At 43.8% G+C, this 22,560-nt stretch overlaps 1 protein-coding gene across 4 annotated transcripts in view; it reads left to right on the top strand.

Annotated features, from left to right (window-relative positions):
* Positions 1 to 22,560, top strand: part of LOC128301868 (putative mediator of RNA polymerase II transcription subunit 12) — an 89,340-nt gene that overhangs the window by 37,975 nt on the left and 28,805 nt on the right. For all 4 annotated transcript variants that reach the window (XM_053038524.1, XM_053038523.1, XM_053038522.1 and 1 more), the window contains one exon: positions 13,459 to 13,724. In XM_053038524.1, coding sequence (XP_052894484.1) covers positions 13,459 to 13,724 — 266 coding nt within the window. The remainder of the gene's footprint in view (positions 1 to 13,458; positions 13,725 to 22,560) is intronic.

The following is a 22,560-nucleotide window of genomic DNA, read 5'->3' as shown; positions in this document are numbered from 1 at the left end:
GAAAGCTCGTACATTACACTACAAACAATTAACAAACGATTCGTCACGACTAACTGTTAATGACGTATCTTTTCTATTTTACTTTACTAAAACACGTTTTGTGCAGCAGTTTTCTTACAGTTTCTTAACATTTCCTCGTAGTTTCATTCAAAGCATAAAGTCTTCCGCCCTAATGGAGCATCCATCGGATTGATGTTGGGCAGCTTTTATGCTCCACCAGATCTCAGTAAAAATATCAACACAGCCATAAAACTGATGAAGCGAACTCACGCAAACAGGCAGACAGACCGTCTGTCCGGCGCCCCATAAAGGCGGAAATAATATTTTCATGTTGTGCTATTTATTACCTGGAAAATGATGCACGGAAATCGTGATCGGTCGTGATACCACGGACAGAGAGATCTACCCAGCAGCAACCAGAAACCATTACCGAAGATGCTACTTTTACGAGCTGCTCTATCTCGATGCTCTACAGAAGCTCTAGCCTCTCCTCAGCGGATTGCTTGCCATTACGAAGGCACGAAAAGAAGTCTTCTCTCATGCGATAATACTAGTGATTCGTAGTTTTATTTTCAGTTTTGCTTCTAGTAAAATTATTTCCCAAATGTGCCAGCTACTTAAAGTGGAGAGTTCTCAATTTTACGCCGCAATATATCTACTTTTCCACACGTCCGAGAAACTAACAGCCCGTGTAAAACTCCTCAAAGAAACTCCATGTGGGAAGGAACGTAGCCAGCTATTTTTTATAAATCAAAAACCATTTCCTACCACGCGGTGGTCCCACGAGAAGCGAACAAGAAGTTTGGTCCGCATTGTTCTCCGTGTGCTAAGTGCGGAGTAGCATCATAAGAGGGGAACATATTGACAATGGACAAAATGTGTGCCCGGGATAGAACCGACCTGCCTTGATATTGAAAATAAAGCGACAGCTAAGTGTATCCCCACCCGGCATGCATCGAACGCGGCCAACGAAACAAGACAACCACCGAGAATGCTCTAAGTACTCTTATCACCATGGTTCAACACTTCCACCTCTTGCGCCACGGAAGTCTGCACTGGAAAACTACAATCTACTATGTCAATGATATTGGCAAAGTATACTGGTGCGAGCAAAAAAGTGAAACCCAATCCGTGTGGAAGTGGAAAATGCACTTTTGTTTATTTGACCACATCCAGTAGAAAGGGTGTTGGAAAAAGAAACTCTCGTCTTCGGTTGGTTCCAGCACTGGTTCCGGTCTACGGAGGCAAAAAAAAAGTTATTACAGCTTGAAAGTAAATCTGAGAACATTGAACACCAACAAACACCAGCTAGAGTGTGAAACACTTCAAAAACTGAGAACATTTCATATCCCTTTGCTGCAGCCGACGCAAACCCATACACACCCACAGCACACGAAGGGAAACACGAAAACAACCGCAACAGCAAAGAAAACTTTGAACCAAAAAGAACATCCGGTAGTGTGAAGCAAAGTAGGAATATTTATGATTGTGCCGGGTGTGTGCGGCGAGTTTTATCCGGCGCGTCTTTGACCATCGCGCCATGCGAACCGTTCGAATTCCACTAGTGGGATCGTAAATTGTCGTTCCATTCAACCCACGAACCAATTTTCCCTTACGTCAACAGCAGCGAAATACGCCTTCAGTGCCAGAAACCGCACACAAATCGTTCACAGATTGTCATATTTTATTATCATTTGAGCGTACTTTAACACCTTCCCACAGGAAGCGCACTTCAGCGCCCTCTAGCGTGAATGTCAAAAAATCCGCCTGAGATTGATTTCTTTTGCGTTTGATGCGATTAAAAGCGTCGTATCTACTCGCAGATCGACCGCACTTAATGCAGTTAATTTGTGAAGGGGAATTCACTCAACATCAACCATAAAAATAAAACAATCAATGGTTGTTTAATTGCCTTTAGCTCAACACTGATGCTTCACAGTTCACCAGTCGAGTCAAAGTTGGGTTGCTTCTGCTCGGACCAACGGCAACAACAAACAAGTTCGGTCCACCCGGACGAAGTGTGTCCTCTCGAAAGTACTAACTCGGCAAAACCGAGACGAGGTAATGATATAAATTAATTTCGAACAAGAGTCAACCACCTTCCCGAAAACTGTTCCCTACCTAATTCGATCTAACTTTTCATCGTTTCGCTCCACTCCAGCGAGTTCGTTTCACTCATTATCCTCCCCGTAGAGAAAAGGACGGGGCTAGGGGCGAGGGAAGTGAGGAAGAGGCCAACATCAGACACCCGAGACGGGCAGAAACACAGCAACATCGCTCCAAATTATCAGTTCACGAGCCGCTGGAAAAGCTTATTATTGGATTTGTGCGTTCGCTGAGAGGCGAGCTCCCTCCAACAGACTCGCTCGTGGTTTCTGGGAACTGCAAAAACTTCACATCATCCTCGTCATCCTGCGGAGCATGCCACGCAACAGCGTAGTCCCGATTTCACCATTCTTGGTCGGGCTTCTGCTTGTGTTGGTGGTGGTGAACGCCGTGGAAATCGATGCGGCCAGCCAAACGCTAGTGCACGGGACGGTGCACGAGGCAGGCAAAATCAACCGACCGAGTCAAGTACAAACAACCAATCAAACTCAGCCCATCTCCGCACAGGCGGCGTCTTCGGACAACCCCCCCAAGTACCAAGTACTTTCCCGCGTGTCGCGTGTTCTTCTCAGTAAGACCCTTGCCTTCACTCGATTGTTTCATTGGCTTTTAGCATTGTGCAGTGACCGTGGCATTCGTGTGATTAATAATTTCCACAAACAATCATACCGCGGCCAAGCGGGTTTCCTTCATGCATCCACCCTGGATGCCGGGTCCCTTCCATTACATGTCACACAACGACGACAGCACGGCCGGTCCTTGCACAACCGGACCTGAACTGCATCGCGCTTCACAAATACACAAATCGCACCGCTGTTTATGCTATTTGCCCAACTTTGCGAGGAACAAATATGTGAACATCGGTGCGAGGGCAACGATTGGCAAGCGATTTACTTCCTTTTTTCCACGTCTTCTAATGTACGGAATAAGTGCAAACAAAACAGGGTGCACACACACAGACACACATGAGACGTGTGTGGAAAACCCAAAGAAACGAAGCATTTTTACATCGTTCCCGGGGTTCTCACATGGTGTGGCTTTTCATCACACACACACACACACATTAGTGGTACCACGAAAAACAAACGAGCTTAGCTAATGGGCTGGCAATAGCTCGGGCAGTTCCTGTAACATCAACAACAACCACATCAGAACAAAAAGCTACCTAGCTTATTGGAAACGACCATCAAATTAATGATGGTAATTTTGCTTTTCCTTTCGCTATAAATCATCATACGAGCGTACGGGGTATGCGTGGCACACCGTGGGTTGTAAAATTCGCGGTAAGCGTTTACCACTGGGCTACTGCTACTTGGACCACGGGAGCCATTCTTCAACATTTCTAAAACGAGAATGTAATGGTGGGTTTTTTTTTTGTTACCCAGTTGTGTTGTGCTTAAAGGTAAAAACATCAAGTTTACTACCTGAATGCGGGACGGTTCTCATTTCTCCCTGTTGTAGCCAACCTATGGCAACAGCTATGTTGCTTACCTAACGACGACAACCATCGTGGTCACAACATCATGCTGCCTCAATTGCAACCCAATGGTTTGTTTCCGTGTTTGCCACCGTTTAGCCTGCCGGTACACAATGAATCAATAAACATTTCAAGTTCACCGCAGTAATTGATGGTGCACTTTTTTATCGACTTTAATAAGTTTAAAGTACGGCAGAAAGCTAACGAATTATTTTTCCATTTTTTATTTGCAGGTAAGCAAGAGACCGTGATTCACCAGAAGAGAGAAGTATTCATGCAGACAAATCACTAACACTCGCCACACACTTCGCCCATTAAATGGCCTGTTTTGTAACGAGACCACAGTATATTGCTTCCAATTACACTTAACTAATAGATAAAATCGATTGGCACTGCGTACCATTTGTCCTACATTGGACCTATTGCAGTGACCAAATGTTTGTTTACTGTGGGTACTATTAAGATAAGCATTAGTTCATACCTCAATTTCCTCATTATTTTTTTCTCGCTCACTCACTCACTCAACGCTCAACGATACACGGACGGTACAAAAACTCGACGCATGAATTATTACCATTCCGCTTTGTTTCCTAAGCATAACGGGCGAGAACGGCACGGCACGCTGATTTGACTCTGTATGAACATAACCAACACGGGGGTCCGAGATTGATCAACCGTCAATCAGTTTTCAGGGTCAATGGGTCCTGCGTTACGGTCATGAGACTAGATTTCTGTGGTCAATGGTTGGAACTTTCGTTTCTCCCCTTTAAGTGAACCGAGCCACTAAAACCGTGCCGAAAGAAACGGTTATTAAATAATACAATTACACCCACCCGCAATAAAACACCTCCCGGCTATTGCCCAGTTATGCCCAGTAATGCCTGCTACCTGATAGTGTGTTCATAAACGGGAAGTTAATTACATGCAGTGTTAATTATGTACTGATTTGTAATGACAGCTGGAACACACAGCAATAAATCACAGAACTGAGTGAGTAAAAAAATGATTACCTTTCTGAAAGTTTTACTGTATTGTAGAAAGAGTATCTCTTGCAGCAAGAAATCTATTTTGGTTTTTTGCATCATGATCGAACTAATTGTTATTTTCCTTTTATTTACTGTCTGCTTTCTTGCTTTACTTTAATATTTTTTGAGAGGCTGTATCTTGGTTCCTTTTTCTGTGGTTACATTACTTGGTTGTGCTTGCCTCCAAAAGATTTCCTACAGAAATTTGTCAGTTCTCCTTTTCACATCGTATTGGAGTTCCTGTCTATTTTATTAAAAAATGAATATTTCTCAATTCTTTCCTTGTTTCTGTTTGTTCTGTTTGTTTAAACGATAAAATAATTTTCATAGACTCTAAGTAATATAATGTCACTACTGATATAATGTCAAATAGCTGAAATCTTTCTTCCTATCATTTTACTCTTGTGCTCCACTAGACTGCCATTCAATTTCTAATAGACTTAGGGACCTTACACACAGGAGTGACTAAAAATTACATTCAATTTTTGATTTTGTCCTTGAAATGCAGCTGTTGAAAATGACTTTTCGTCGACGAATTTAACAGCCGCTGATTTTGTTGCCTGATTGCCTGTGATTCCACTGACCACTGCACAAAAGATAAGCTTTATCAAAGGTAAAGGCATGCATATACCTACATGATGAATCTCCACAATTTATGAAACCTTTAACGGGTAATTAAAATGCAAAAAACCGCGGTGAAAAGTCTCGCTGGGACGATCCGCAACCCTCTATTGCCAAGCGCACACCGCGCACAATGAAGCGATTACAACCATTCCACACATTCATCGCTAGGCATCATGTTACACGTTGCATGTACCCATTTATGCTGCTTCCATACTGCCGAACTCATTTACCCGTCCGGTTCTACCGTAATGAGAGCCCGTATTAACCAACAATGAGGTTGAAACCCCGTGGGCGTACGGGACCGTAAGGTGTACAGTGTGCCACCCACGGGGCAGAAATAATCCCAAAATAAAAATGAACATCTTTCCTACGTTAAAGCGAGTAGCGAGCGCAAACATTCATTAGCATCGATAAATTCATTGGGGGTTGGTCCGGTGGGAGCTTTCGGGCGGTTCGGGGTTTGCAAATTCTCACCGACGGTGCACAGCACTGTTGATGCCGCCTGAAAGTATGCAGTGGCATGCGATGCACATCCAGCCAGGCGCGCTGTGTAAGGAAAACCGCTGCGAGAAACGCGCATGGAATGCTGAAATGCTTGCACCTTTCCCTTGCAAATGTGCACACGTTCAGGTCCCACTGTATCTCTCTAGCAGTGCACTTTACTTTGAAATTTGCCCTTTTCAAGCACACTCATTCAGGTGCAGTAGAAAAGCATTGGGATAATTCATCCCATGCACCATAAATGGCTTCTGCCAACTTCGTGGCACATGGAGCGGCTGAGCTATACGCGCCGTAGGAGCATATTTATGACTTCGTCTTGACGGGAATGCTAGAGCTGCATTTTTCACCAGTCAGTGCCCGATTCACAACGGGGGGAACGTGCATTTTCCGTGGGATGACTACTATTTGCTTTACCATACCAGTGGGGATGCTCTGACATGCATAAACATGGGGTGTTTAGGGGAAAATTTACTGACACGACTTCATTGACTGCATAGGACGAACTATGTTGTGAAGCTTTAATTAAAAATCAAATATTCTTCCTATTGTAACATACAGTCTTTCGGTACCTTGCAGGCTTTTAAAGAAAGCATTTATTTCCAACAACATCTCTTAAACATCAGTTACGAATAGATCGAAAGCTGTAATAAAAACCCATCTTCGTGACTAGCGAAAGAATCTTACAAAAACACGACAAAAATAGCTTTATCGGTTAAGTACAAGATTTTGTCAACCCGTCACGTACCGATTCGGTATCATTCGATCCAGCAATCCACAGCATTGCAGCAGTTGCATCTTAAGCACTGTTTTTTTTTTGTACCATTCCTTCCATCCCCATTGTTCCACATGGCAGGTGGTAGCAACTGGAAAGCATTTTCGCTGAACCATGTCTTCCCAACTCTCCCCGAACGTAGTGGAAGGACTTTGAAGTGGTGCAGTACTGTCCTTTTTTTACGTCCTCAACTCCACCCAACGATACGATCGAGATTCTTCTGTTACTGCTGAAAAAGAAAATGCTAACCTTAAAAAGGTACTTCGTTTTACCACGTGGAGTGCGCATATTGAAGACAACCCCGATGCAAACGATGAAGCAAATGTGCCCGCAAGCGCTCGGAAGGAATATTTCTTTTTACGCCACATTTTAAAACCGTGCCCAACGCTCTGTACGGCTAATACGTGTCAGCTGAGATTTGCGCCATGAATGTGTCATATTTTCTTATCATATGCATCGGTTTGCAGCATGAAGAAATTGACACACGAACAGCTGTCCGGTCTAACATTACATCCGTGGTGCAAAAATGAACATGCTGGCATGCTTTTGGTTTTCAAAACGGGTCCTTTTTACATTTATCTACGTTATTGTGGTAGAGCATTTTGAGCTGAATTATGTAGTGAATTCGAAAATAATAAAAGCTCTACAAAAAACGGTATGAATTTTTTTGTTTATTTCTGCAACATTCCTTCAATAACATCTAACACTGTTTTGACGGCAAACAGAAACGGCTTGTTATGAATTGAACTTATCCAGCCGATCCGGAAGACAATTACCATTGCAATGCCATTGGAAACGATCCATTTAAAACAAACAACAATCTCCTTCCGATGGAAAGCTTTTCGGCTTCAGTGCCAATTTCCAAACCATTTTCTAATGATCTTAAGTCGTTCTCCACGTGAAATCCTCCACCTCCGCAAGGAACCACGAAAGTGCCAAACGGGGAAATGTGTCAGTGTTTGTACAGTTGCGTTTCTTGCTTCATCGGGGCAATTGCAAAACCCCGAGTGCCGACACGGTGTCACGCTTCACAAATGTGCATCGTAGTTCCTAAAGGAATTTACGCTTATGCTTCATTCGCCACAACCAATTCTATGCAGCGAGCATCAAATTGGATCGTGTTTACGGTGGCAGACGGCAAGCAGAGTCTTGCGCCGTACCACCGTAGTGTGTGCCGGTACAGCGAGTGACATTTTCCGCACTGTACCAAATTCTACCGACTAACTGTCTGGCAGGCTGCCGCCATCGGTACTACATGGCGTACGAAAAATATGCAACACGTGCGCCACCCTCCGCACTGGTGGGAGAACGCATATTCTACATATGTATGTGCATTCTGCGTCTGCACCAGCTCGGAGTTTTGCGCTCCCACCTAGCACTCACAAAATTTTACGTCAGTCTGGGAAGGGGTTTTTTTCTAGTGTTCCTTCTTTCAACCATCCCGCACAGTATTTTCGTCCCAAACTCTCAACAAACTGACAGCATCGCATCGCATTCCACTTGGCAGCGCTTTTTGCATTTATGGCAATGCGTCTGCCACGAAGCAAACCGTCCGTGGGGTTTCTTTTCGTTTTGCTTCATAAGATTTTTTTTTTATGCCATATATTTTCTCTTTATTTTCGATGCTTCTTTGACTTTTCTACCCACTAGCTTGAACGTTTAAAAGATGCCTCCAAATAACTGGCTCGTGAGCGTAACGGAACTATGGATGGCGTATAATGCATGCCATGTTGCTACGGGACGGAAAGCAGATAGTGCAGCCATGTGAAACATTGGCCGATAGCAAGTTGTTTACTCGGAAGGATACACACTACTGTGGAGTTGGAAGAATTTGTTTTACACCACATGACATAGATAAATAGTATATATAAAATATTTTAAATATTCCTTTACTACATTAAAGCAAGCTGTATAAATTATGTGATAATACAGAAACTATAGTTTTGCTAAACTTCGAACAAAATGTAAAGAAATTGATCTTTACCTTTGCCGTGCTGCGGTTGGCTGACAGACTATCGGTCAAATCACAACGAAAGTGTCGAACATGGGTGTCATATTCATCCAATCCCAGCACAGCCACTTTATCCCAGCCACGTGCAGCATGGTGGAACGATAGAGGGATCTATCATGGACACAAACCGGTGCACCGAACCGAACCGTTTCTTGCTCGCTCGAAGGTGAACGAATGTATGGTTCACAATTTTTCATCCTCCAATAAACAATTTAACGCCACACATACACACATCGGCATGAGCAGTGTTGCTCACCGTACCTAAGAATACGTTACGTGGATGGATTTATTTATATTTTTCACCTGCCCATCGAGCAGTTCTCTCCGCCCGGTAGGTCAACGACGTTTAAATAAGGCGATGATTAAACTGTATAAAAGACACATCTTGAAATTGGTCATCCATGCTGCGGATTGCCATCATGGTCACATCGTGCGCGTCAAGGTTGGTTGTTGATGATGCGACAACAAAATAAAAAAATCCTAATTGCTCATTTGCGCTAGAATAGAGGACATGATCCAAAAAAAATCGTCACTACAAAACCAAATGAAACGAAGGACATTGATGTTGAAGATCAACTGAACAAAGAGTTCCAAGGACATTTTAGAGTATGTTCAATGTTACTAAAATGTGTTCTTTGTGTACAAAGGTAGTCTACAAAGATGAAACAGATCGTATAAAACGACACATTTTTGGATGGAGTTAATCATCCCACCCATTTCTTTGTTGTGCCGTTGATGGTGATGACGAACTTATATTATATTTGCGCATCATCCACAGCAAATCATCGGTGCCGAAAAATTCGCCTCAACCTTTCCTCAAACAACAGGAACGCCATTCGTTCCGCTTCAACGTCATGATCATTCTCGTCTTTTCAACTCGTCTGACTCATTTACAGATTTTTTTCTATGCTGAAAAGAGAAACAAAGAGTTATACAGACAGAGAGAGAGAGAGAGAGAGAGACAGAGAGAGAGAGAGAGAGAAAGAGAGAGAGAGAGAGAGAGAGAGAGAGAGAGAGAGCGAGATATGGAAAAAAGTGAAGAGTGCCCAAAAAAAGAAGTTTCATTTCTGACAGCCATCGTGACGGTGACTTATGCTATTTTGCTTGTCGTTTCCATTACGCAGTGGAGGTGTTGGTCCCCCGTGTTGTTTCACGCTACCTGTATGAAGAGCAGACATCACACAAACACTACCGCGAGAAGAAAACGCGGCGTCGCTAGTGTACGATCGCGCGCGGTAGAAGATCATCCATGTGACTCAAGGATAGCAACCGTATAGTGGTAACAGGTAGCAGTAGCAAGTACCAGCCGTGGTCGATCCAAGCGTGCCGGTTGTTCAGTTTGTCGCGAAGTTTCAAGCGTTCGAGAGCGGGCGATTCTTAAACAAAGATCGGTGCGAAACGGTTCGTTGTGCGTGGTGCAATTTTCGGTACAGCAGTAGTTGCTAGCGCATAGTTTTCTTGAATTTGTTTGCACTTAAAAGAGTTTAGTGAGTGTGGTTTTTGGGTATAAAAAAGCGAGCACAAAGGTTTGTGACTTTGAAGTCCCTTTTTTGTTTGGAAATAGTGCTATTGAAAGTGGAAGTTGTGCAAATGGTTGAGATGAATCATTAATTTGATGATTCCTTTCACATTTACCAGGTTCAAGATCAACCTTCAGTTATCTTAAACATTAATTACGTTTTAATTAATAATCGCCTCAAGCTTGTCAGTGCTTTATTTCGGTGCAATCAATCAGAGAATCGTACTCAAAAGGTGGCTAGTGTGACTGTGGATCCGTTGAACTGAGAAAGAAACCAGACGTTCGAACAAGCGCGTTCTCAATTACAGCCATCCATCGTCGGCAATGGAAGGTGTGAATCATCACATAGTTTTTAAATTGGGTGATGGACTGTGTTCTTATGGAGAAATGGGAATTTAAAAATAGCATGGTTGATTGGCTAAACGAAAATTCAGCGTCACTTATAATTTCTACCTTCATCATCATCGCCTTTCCATCCGGAGAGAAAGGAAAATGAACAGTGAAACAAAACTTCCTTCACAATTCAAACAGACACACAAACACACGTACGCACAAGATGTTCCCAAAATGCATGAGCATGGCATGCAGCCGAACATTGACCGGATTGGTAGAAGCTCGTTTCTAAAATAAAACCGTAGATCTGCCTACGGGCCGTTATAGGAGTAACCTCTTTGGAATGCGGTCATAACTCCCGCTGGTACTAAGTAGAAAGGTATTAGCCGGGAGAACCATATTTTTGGATGCAGTGGCATGGCATTCACTAAGCCAAGCGTTTGGTTTCGCTGTGCTAGGCCACCAAAATGAGGTCATGGTGGATTTGCAAATTTTGTTTAGATTTTTTTTAAACAATTGCAGTTCTTGCTCTGCTATGTTTTGTCTCCCAGAGATATCGCTATGTAGTTTTCGGGATTTTTTTAAACATTTTACAATTTGTAACTAGTCGTTTGGCATACAAATATTATCATCAAAATAAATTACTAAATTAAATTTCAAGCTGAGCTTTAATAAAATTACAAATTAAAAACAAACAAATGGTTTGGAATCAGAAACATTCATAGAACCCTTTAAATCAGTATTCTGGTGACCAGTTTGCAGAAAGTAAATAAAAAATTGTAACAAACAGTGTGAAGCACCATGCGCCTCCATCATCGTTGTAACAAACAGTGTGAAACACCATGCGTCTCCATCATCGTTGCTGATCAATCTACGTCAGGTTCCCAGAATTTGCTCTGGATCTTATAACTTACGAACCTTCAATGTTGGCACGAAAAAATATCAGAAACAAGCTCATGCTCCTTCCTTAACACAACTTCCTGCCACACACACTGCCACAATGCTCGGGAACCGATTATCGTTGATTATCATCATCAGCGTCATTAAATTTGCCAAACTTGAGCCCACGGCTTCTAGCTGTCGCTGCTCTATGCCACTGGATCAGCAAATGAACGATTAATTGCCACGATAAATCGCTGGTGGGCAGAAATCATAATCCAATGATGCGGACGAAGTAACGATGACGCAGAATGTGAACGCAGGGCAAAAAGGGGAAGGTCATTAGCACAAGATTTAAAATCATTTAATTAATTCGGTTTCATTGAAAATTTACTTCCACTGGAGGTTTTGAGACTGAAGCGATGAAGATGTTTAATACAGGAGGAATGACCGACACTTTTTGTCTTCCAACGCACAACAATAGAAAGGCGAGAATATATTGTTACTTGGGGCCAATACACTCTGGTTTTTGGCATACTTTTTTCCCCAAATAAGAAGGATATGATAAATCATCATGTTCTAACAGACGAATAAAAAACCAGTTCATGTTTCAAAACTGAACCCTCACTATAAGCCAGAAACTCCATCGAAAGTGCGCGACTTGCACAAGAAAAACTTTCCTTTGGCTATCCAGTTCGAAGCTCACACGAGTGGTGCTCACAGCGCCCAAACGTAGACTGAACCAAACACACCAAACACACGGAAAAAACACGAACACACTCACAAACTGTCTTATTTTGCACTGGCCACGAATGATCTTATCGCACGAATGAAGGCTCACGGGCGCAACAAAAGGATACCGACACAAACGGAAACTTCAAAGCGGAGACGCAACTCTTCATACAGCAAATTAAGTTTTTGAAAAACTTGTTATAGAAAGTGTCTGTTTTAATTAAAATCTCATGAACCATCTCGCTGGAGAGACATGAAGTAGACTTCATGTCTAGGCATCACCCGGCTTCGCACCTACCGGCCACCGTGTTCGTTCGCTACCGCAAACACAAAAGGCTACCAAACTTCAAATTCCACGAACGAGTTTGCTCGGCATGCACTTTACACAAACGTCAACAGCAGCGAACGTTGTGGTAATTCGCGAGCAAAATGACATAAAAAAAACTCCCCACCACACTCATTCACTCCTGCGCGATAAGTCTCCGGCGGGACAGACTGGCTGATCTGGAGCGATTTGATCCCATGTGAATATATCTTTTTATCAAATACCCGACTAGATTGTTGAGAAGTGCGCTTCACTTACACTCGGATCGAGCTCTCGGGCTGCTCTGACTTTAAGGTTTGATGGTTTAAGATGATATTTGTATCCCTTCAAAAGGGAACAAAACCTCCCGCACGAAATGCCCTTCTCGGGTGGGGCGAACGGGATAAAGTCGCGGTTCGGTGGGCAATTTAGTGTTGGGCTCATCAAATAAAAAAAAGCAACCTACAACAAAAAGATAACGCTGCTGAAAGAAAAGCAGCGCACCAGTGTAGTAGCGCCTAGCATATCAGATGAAAAGTCTTTCACTCAAATCCCATTTATCTTCCAGTGAAGTAGGACGCATTTGTGGGTTGGCGCTTGGGTTGCAAACGGCATAAGGGGATTTTGTACACCCTTTTTCCCCCCCACAACGGATCGCTCTGGCAAGCTTCGGGCAAGCATGCCACGGTAAAGTATTAGTGCGGCTGAACTAGCTGGCAAGTGTCCGCCAGATAATTCTCGGATTTTTGCCATCCCACCTTCGACTTCACTCTTCCGAGCCCAGTGCGAAAGGTACAGTTTTTCACTGAGATATATCAAAGCTGTGGGCATTGAGCGAACGGGATGAGATGGATTGCACCGGGAGTCGTCCCGGGTTCCCTGGGAGGTGGGAATGAGAAATATAAAACATACACCATCGCTAACTGACATAGACACCGACATTTCAGGCGGGGTGCTGGGAAGAAATGTGCAGAAAGCAAAGAATGCGACTCGAGATGAATCGCTGTAGCAATTTAATTATTTTATACTCCACCCACGCCCTGGCCGGCTGTCGGCCGTCGGCCGAAGAATAACTACGCTCACACGTACTACAATTCTACAATCTTTTTTTGTGTGTGTTTTCTTTCTTTCCATTGCTCTTGGTGCGGCCGTTTTCCCACTTGGATCCCGGGTAGGTTTGAAGCGCGTTGCTTGGCCTCCACCAGCCGAGGGCCCTGAGTACGAGGTACATCCATCACAGCAGAAACAACACGCGGTAGGTCAGCAAATCCCGCCGCAGCAGCAACAGCAGCAGCAGCAGTTCCAGCCGCAACAATTCTACCACCAAACGAACCCTCAACATCAGCAGCAGCAGCATCAGCAGCCGGCTTATCAGCAAACGAGCTTTCCACCACAGCAGCACCCGCACCAGCCGGTGGAAAGAATCGTTCCCATTCAAAGGGTGAGTAGAGGGCAGCCGTTCACTCGCACATCCACAAGCAGTCAAATTATGTAGATTATGTGCTGTTGCGAATTATTTTAATACCGAGAAAACACACTGAAAACTCCCTCCCCGAGTGTGCTGGAAAACAAATGTTTGAATGTTTTTACACACATAAACAACATACACGCCTTAAAGTATGCAATGGTTCTTCACCTCTTCGTGATGCTGAACGGTGCCATGATCAGGATACCAGAAACTGTTTAATGTCCACAAACGGACTGCACTTTATCTATGTCTTGCTAATTAATCATCCATTTTCCGTTGTTTTTTTTCAAAAATTAATGAAAAGTTGTGTCTGAAGCGGTTAGTGAGAACATGTGTGCCACGAATGATTTTTTCGTACTAGCATCGAATTAATTTCGAACGCTGTCGCATCGCGCATTCCGAGACGGACAATAATCCGTTCATCCCTCACAAACTTGTTGCAAAACTATTGGCCAAACGATCGAAATAAGCTGCCAACAGAGCAAATGTCGATATTTCACGCGAAACGAGTGCCTTTGCAGGGGGGTGGTTGCGCGCTGTTATTGACTGAAAGTATTAAAACACTGTAAATGAGCCACTTAGCGCGTTGTTGACATACTGGCACACGGTCAAAAGATTAACCGACGAGATTCCCTCTTTCGATCGGGACAGCGTGAAGACGGGTTTATTAAGCGTCACCGACAGCGCTCTTCTAGGTCACTGCGAAAGTAGAAGAAGTGAACGAAATGGCTCCATAAATAAATTTTAAGGCCAGCGTTCTGTCAAATGGCATTATATGCGAGATGATAAATTAAACTCTTCCGAATGGGGTGTTTTTTTTTCGCGTGCAATTTCTCACTCACCAGTGCATCGAGCATGTTGTTCAGGCTAACTTGACCCGATTCGGCACACATTGACGTGTGTTAATTTACACCGGTAGCAATTTTTGCTGTCAACTAAAAATATTTCTCAGGTGAGGAAGCACTTCTTAATGTCTCATTTCACCAGCTATATTTAGTAAGAAAACTTTCATCGGTCAGTGTAAAATTTTCCTGTGCGGTGAATTGCCCCTACCAATCCACTCCGGTAACCGAAAAACAAATGCAAGCATTATGACGTATTGTGACACACACGCTCCGGAAACGGTCCGCGAGACCGCAGGAAAAATACAACCCGAATTTTGCAACAAATCGGTCGACCTCATTCAACACGGCACCATTCGTCGCCCTAACGACACCATCAACGAGCGCTCTTTTACTGCGTGCTTGACGCGTCAAATTGACAGCTGTCACAAGATTTGCTACGGCGCTGTCATTTTCGTTCCATCTTCAAGTCTGCTGCAAGCGCCACGTGTGGAACTGCCCGGCAGGAGTTAGTTGGTTGCCGCATTAGGAAAGCAGTGTATTGCACCATACTGCAGCTAGGCCACATATCGCAAGCTAGCAGCATTAAACCATTATGGTAATTTTAAATCACTTTTCTGCACTAGCGCGCAAGCGAAGACAAATTAATTGCCCTGCATCCCAGTACAACTTTTCCGGTTGACTTTTGCGCATTTTTTGTTCCTTTTCGGGCAAGCAGTAGCCGACATTATGCGCCGCCACAAATGGCACTTCCATAATTCCTTTCCAATAGCTTTTAATTGAATCTTATTTCCCCCTTCTGGGCCCTTTCGGGATCGGGCCAGAGTGTTGAAACGCTCTCGGGGGGTTTAATTATTTTTATTTCAATATTTAACTACGTCCACCGAGCAAGCCCGTTCCCCCATTTGGCTAACCTCTGGCATTCCCAAACGAATAGCCTTGGTGCCTTAAAACTAAAACGGTCACGGATTGTTTTCACTTAAAATGTGTAAATGATTGTGAAAGCTTCCACGCCCGATTTTGCTTTCGGTTATGGTTGGTTCCGTCTTATTTTTTTCCTCCTGCTCATGATTTCACAACCACCAAACGCTCCCGTGCGAGAGCGTGTTTGCTCTAATTGGCCACCAACATTTCGCAGTGCTTGGCAGTGAATGGTGGGACCCGTGGAACGGTGGGAGGTAGTTAGTGTGACGTAAATCATTTGCATCGCCATGCAGCTGTGCCCTCGTTTGCTGTTAATTTACCATCGAGGAAAATTGCATTCGGCCAAGTAGCACTAAAAGGCTATGGATGGAGGCAGCGCATGAAGTCGAATAAAAAAACCACTCGGACGTACGCTCAACCCATTCGTCCATCCATAATATTTCTGGCCCATTGCTAAAACCGGATCCTAAAGCAAACAAAAAAAAAACACAAGACTCCGAACGAAAATGGCAAACATTTTCCACACTTTTATCCTTCGCGCCGGGAAACAAAAAAACGGAACCGAACGAACCAAAGCAGCAGAACAGAAAACAACAATCAACGCGCGCAACAACAACACAGCGAACAAAAAAACGCCTCATCTCTAGCGATGTAAGTGGTGGAAACAAAAAAGTAACAACGCAAAAAAATAGGTGCCATGGATTCTCGATCAGCGCAAATGCCGCTGCATCACTTGGAATGCAAATTTGATGCATAAAGTGCACATCAAAAGTTTGCCGCTCAATGTAGTCCGGAAATGGTCGGGTCTTCCGGAACACGGATGCTGTAATCCCAGTGACACCTCCACTCATGCTGACCTGTTTTTTTGTAGGCTCCCACTCCCTCTCTCTCTCTCTCTCTCATACACACACACACACACACATATTGGAGAAGTGAATGTGGAGACAGACAAAAATTAAGTCAAAATGGAGTGGGATTCAATGCAAGTAATAGAGAATAAACGAGATTAAGCAACGCTTTCGAGTGGGAAAAAAATCCCTTGGAGTTATAAAGCGAGCAGCAAAAAAAAGGCATGCCCTAATGGTTTGTGCATGTGGTAAAAATTTACTTGTACTACCATGTTGTTGTAATGTACCAAAAAAAAAAAAAGAACACTGTGATAAATGGTTTCTATTAGTGCCAGTGGTGAAAATGAGTGTATTATTAATTGATATGTATCATGTTTCTTCTCTACTGCTATTGAAAGCACAACATACTCCATAATCACAACCACCACACATGTGCTTCTTGGAACGTTTTTCATTCTTAACACTCTTGGCTAGAAGGAAATTCCTTTACATTTTCCAATTAGTGCTCCTGAACATCAACTCCTGGTTATTCTTAGCATTTACTAGAATTTTAATAACACGCTGATACTTGCCCTCAGGTTTCTCATGCGAGATAACAGGTGGGCTGATAATTGTTTGGCCTATGACAGTAAAACACTTTTTTTTGGCCAAATTATTTTTTTTAATTCAACATACATCCCTTCAAGGGTGATACACCAATTATAGCGGTCTTTCAATTTTTGTAGTACCTTGTTTTGTAGTAGTATTTGCCCCTTGCCTCAAAAAACGTCTTTGTTTCGGTGATCACTTCTTCATCCGACGAATTTTTTTTCCCAGCGAGCATCCTTTTGCAATCTGAGAAATGGAAATTGTCATTGGGAGCCAGATCTACGAAATACGATGGGTGGCGAAGCAATCCGTAGCCTAATTCATGAATTTTTGCTATTGTTTTCACTGATTTGTGACACGGTGCGTTGCCTTGATGAAACAAAACTTTTTTTTGGCGGTTTTTTGGTGATTTCGTCCTTCAAACGCTCAAATACCTTGATATAGTAGTCGCTGTTAATGGTCTTTCCTTTCTCAAGATAATCGATGAAGATTATTATTCCTTGCGAATCCCAAAAACCTGACGCCATAACCTTGCCAGCTGATTGTTGCGTTTTCCCTCGCTTTAGAGCAGGTTCATCGCGTCCTATCCACTCGGATGACTGTCTATTGGACTTTGGAGTAAAGTGGAGAAGCCAAGACTTATCCATGGTAACATATTGACGCAAAAACTCGGATTTATTTTGCTCAAACAGCTCCAAACACTGCTCCGAATCATCAAATCGTTGTTGTTTTTAGTCAAATGTGAGCTCACGCGGCAGCCATTTTGCACAGAGCTAACGCATATCCAAATACTCGTGAACGATATGTCCAACACGTTTCTTATACATCTTAATTACATTTACAATAATTACATTGAAACATGCCTATATCAGCTTTGGCATTAGTTTAAGATAATGAAGAAAAGCTTACCAAAGCTCGATATTACCAGAAAAATTAAGTTTCAGACCTTCAATTCGAACAATATATATGTGTCAGTCGTCGGACATGTGATCCTATTCGAGGATTTTATTGACTCTTAAAACCTTTTCTAGTTCTCTTTTAAAATATTTCAAGCTAATTTAGAACGAAGTTCCAAAAATGTGTTTCAAATTAGACATTGTTTCACTCAGAGTGAGATTTCGAACTTCGGCGCCGAAAAGTAAGCAATCATTCTGCATTGATTCCTTATAGTTTTTAGTGATGCTAGAAGACTCACAACATAGTTTTGATCCAATTCGTACGTCTTAGATCATTGCGAATTTTAAAACCATCTTCCGCATAAAGTCAGGATGGTTATCATGATCAATACAATATTTAGCCTATCAGAAAGGTATGGCTTTTTATAGCAATTCATTGAATTTTACAGGCTTTTATTGGACCAAAAATTACTGTGATTTTCTAACCAACACCTTGCAGCGACAAAGGACCGTTATATTCATGCACGGCACACACCCTTTGTTATCAGCATCCTGGCAGCACCCAGCACCGGGTATGATGCACCACCGTGTACAGCAACACGGTATGCGGTATAGGCGCCACGTTGATTTTATGGTGCATGGAGTGCTTCATAAAATTTATTAGCGGATCAATCGACACACTCAGTCGGATGCGAACAGCACCTTTTTGCACCTTTTATCACACGCTCCCCTTCTCCTCCCCCACGGTGCTGCTGTGCAGGTGCCACCTAGAGCTGACCTATACGCGGTCATTTGCGGGCGTAATAAATTGGCCATTCGATCCGGAGTAATAAAATTGACACACATACCGACAGAAAAAAAATATAATATTTTCTGCTGATGATCGTCCGATACCAATCATCGGTTTGGCCATTGTTTGAGTATTTGTGTTTTCTCTCTCACTCTCTCTGTCTTATTTTCTCGAGAAGGAAATTTCGTATCCCCTTGCTTCCTTCCGCGTTCGGCACACTGAAAGGTGATGTGCCAATCAGGCAGATTTTATATTGCTATCAGGTTTTAAATTGCATGCAACCTTGGCGTAAAGGATCTTTTTATCGCCGTTTTTTGTTGTTCATGCATTTTTGCTAAGTGCACTGATATCGCGCATTGAGCGGCGGTTATGATATTCCAGCGATTAAGTGATAAAATCGGTCGGCGATAGCATGGACCAGCAATATCCATTTATGTTTGCCGCATCCAGCCAGTGCTGGGAGACGATAAAAATGCATCCTTCCCTTTGTGGCCAACCTCTTGAGATTTGACGCAACGCTAACGATAATGGCACCCGGGTTATAATGTTGATGATCGCATCGGCCCGTCTTCGTCGGTTGTGAAGCGTGGAGCGATTGTTTTGCCCCAAAAAAAGGGTCATTTTGCAAACCGGAATTGGTGGTCGAATCGAAATTGTCCACCCCTAAGCAAACGACAGACGGCGGCTAACGAACATCATCCCCCCGGGCAGTTGCGACCGTGGCCACACACAAAGGCACCCAAAATGCGGTCATGAGCTGGCGGTGATGAGTTTTGGAGGATGCAGTTATCGCTGGTTACGCCAGTTTCTTGCTCGCACCAATGTCCCACCCAGGGAACAAAAAAATTGTGGAGGTTTCCAACAGACGCCACGGTCAGGTTCATCCGGCGTGGTTTTGCAAATAAGCACTGCACACAGGTACGCCGGGCGTGTCTGCCAAACCGTTCGGACAAAAGTAAACAGGTGCAATCTGGGGATGTGGTATACGAAAATTTATGGTGCTTTGCGATTTATGGCGTGAAACAAAAATTTATGGACGACATCGCCGACCGGAACGCGATGTTGGATGGTTAGGAAAGATCCGAACGAAACGGAACAACAAAAAAACAAACACCGGGGATGAGTTTGTTTGGTTCCGTGGGTATGCATGTGCAGGTGAATTTGGAATCAATGTATTGGAAGGTTGAAAGTTTATCGTCAAACCCGTCGGTCGCACACGCCGGATAAGTTGTCATGCAATAATACACACACGCACGCGAGCGCAAACACAAATACGAGTGTGTCCCCGTCAGGCCACCGCACGCTGCACCGCTGCGTCCCGCGCACCCTATGTCCCGTGTGTCACCTGGGCTAGCGATCCTTTCGGTAAATAGATTCACGGTCCCGCGTGAGCGTCCTGGTGCATGTGCATGTGTGAAAATACGTACTTCAGGCCACAGGAGGATACTTCAAATTCAACATTTCAACGACACTCGATGCGCCTCGCAGCCGAAACGCCGGGATACGCTAGTGACAGTGTGCCGATTCCGGTTCGGCAAAGGCATGCAATAACATTTTCCAACGAACGATCCGGAAAAGCATCACACTATCGAGCGTTGCGTTGACCTCCTCACCTCCTTACCGTGGTCTGAAGCATGGCAGGATCATAAGAGACCACCGGAGGGGGTGTGTGTGTCATCACTACGTCGCCTCGCCGCGTCATTTGACATTCGACGGGTGCCTCGCGCTGGGAAAGGAAAGCGCAGAGGAGAAGTATTATTTGAGGACCAACAAGCTACGTGACATGTTGCAAGTCCCGGGTACTGACATGCACGGATACCAAACCGGTTGGCGTGCCTCACTGAATTCTGGATCGTACGTTATCTTCGCGCCTGGCAGGTAGGCAATACGCACACACCCGTTTCGATTGATCTCTTTCATGCGAGCACACTGTCGGGGTTTTTTTACGCGGCGTTGAATTCTTTTTATTTCTTCATTCTTTCACGTTGATCAAGGCATTCCATTGAATACGTTTCTCCAGAGAGAAAAGGTGTCGTTAAGGGCCAGTCTAGATTGTTCCTCCATATTGGTTGGGGCCGTCCGTACTGTTGGAAGGTATTGCGGTTGCGATAGCGAATAGGATGTACTGGAGCAGGGTTCTCATTTCTTTTGATAATTTAATTAATTCACTTGCACTGTACTGGAAAAAGAGTACTGAAATATAAACTGAGTTGAGTATAGTTACGTACAAGGGATGTCAGTATCGCTTATCCGTTCTGCTCGATATTTATTTCGTATTAAAGCGCTCGTTTATGGTTAGAATTCAACCCAGCTCGATTCCTTATGCAGCCTTTTAAAGAACACATTATGACACCCGCAAACAGTACTTAAGCACACCAATTACGAAGAAAAAAGGATTTTGCTGCACAACTATCGCAAGCAGTCCACTAAACTTACCAAAGAAGTACAGCATCCTGCTGTCGGTGCTGTACAGCAACCAGTACCATAACCACGCTTCGGTCCGATTGTCTTTAACGATTGGCTAAAAGGGGAAACTTTCGCCGCTGCAAACTTTGCAACATCCGTTCGAGTGCAGCTTATTAGCAAAGCGTACCTCGTTAAACATTCCACTGCTCCCGCTCTCGGCCGGCTGGAATAGAGCAGCACACTGTACACTGTACGAAATGATATCATTTTCCCGTTTTCGGATGGAAAAAGTTCGACAGTATTTTTGTGCCGCCTGGACGGACCACCTCCGCCACCAATCCCCCGGAACCATTCCCCTTATCGTTACCCGTTTACGGTTCCCGGAAAGGTGTCCCGTCTCGAGACATACACGCTGTCGGAAAATGGAACCATTTCCACACGTGAGCACACATTTTGCGCATGATTTACGACCCGCACACATGTGTGCCGATACTGAATTATATAAATTTTGTATGGCTAAAAGTGTGTGAGTGTGTGAAGGTCTGTGTGTGTGCAATGGTAAGTGTACTTCAAAACTCTCACTCCAAATGCGCGAACGTAAAACTGCCTCCCATCCACTTCGCTCGATAGGGCACCGGTTTTCCCACGATCTAGTTTCGGTACACGAACACCCCCTCCCCCTTCAAAACCCAATATCAGTACGCACACACGCAAACTGCACGGCACGACATGACACAAATGATAGTCACAAAAATGTCCCGTAAAATGTTTCACCGCCAGTGCGCACCAGGACGAGCAGCAAATTGGAAGCTCGTCTCGTGTTTGGGCAAACTTTCTACAGATTCGCAATGAAAAGGGATCCTTTTCGGAGGATGCACACCTTCGTAAAGCGATTCCCCCACTGAGCGTGGCCTATTTGGTAGTGGAAGCTCACCTAAATAAATTATACCCGTGGCATGGGAACGGGACGAGGGAAGGCCACACATTCTGTGGGATGATTAAAAGAGGCTGAAAACTTACGGTATTTGTAAAGCTTTAATTGGATCGAGGGTAGTAACATGGATCGAACTCATCACTTTGTTTTGAAAAGTTGAAGCACAAAATACGCCTGAAAATATGCAAACAGCATGCGCTATGATCACTATTAACAATCTGGCGAGTTTTAAATTATTGCTCAGGGACATATCTGCATAAGTTTGTAGTATTACTCCAACTATGCATGAATTACTAAGATATTTATCATGAGCTTACGATGAGCATGGGACAATCAGTTGCAGCACCAACCAGGAAGAAACAGCATATTTTCAGGCGTTTTAACCAAATGCGCACTTACACTGTAATATTATTATGATTAGAGTCATATGATTCATTTCACGGATGGCATCGGAAGCGAATGGAAGCCAAAAGGGCAACGCATTCGGGCGCCACCTTCTGAACCCACTTGAACTCGATTCCAAATCAGGGGTGGAAGTTGCTTTGCCTTTCAAAAATCTGGAATGAAATGGAACCTTTCAA

This window comes from Anopheles moucheti, chromosome 3 (genome assembly GCF_943734755.1).
Source record: "Anopheles moucheti chromosome 3, idAnoMoucSN_F20_07, whole genome shotgun sequence".
NCBI lineage: Eukaryota > Metazoa > Arthropoda > Insecta > Diptera > Culicidae > Anopheles > Anopheles moucheti.
The sequence above is the reverse complement of the archived record's forward strand: the minus strand, read 5'-3'. Positions and strand labels throughout refer to the sequence as shown.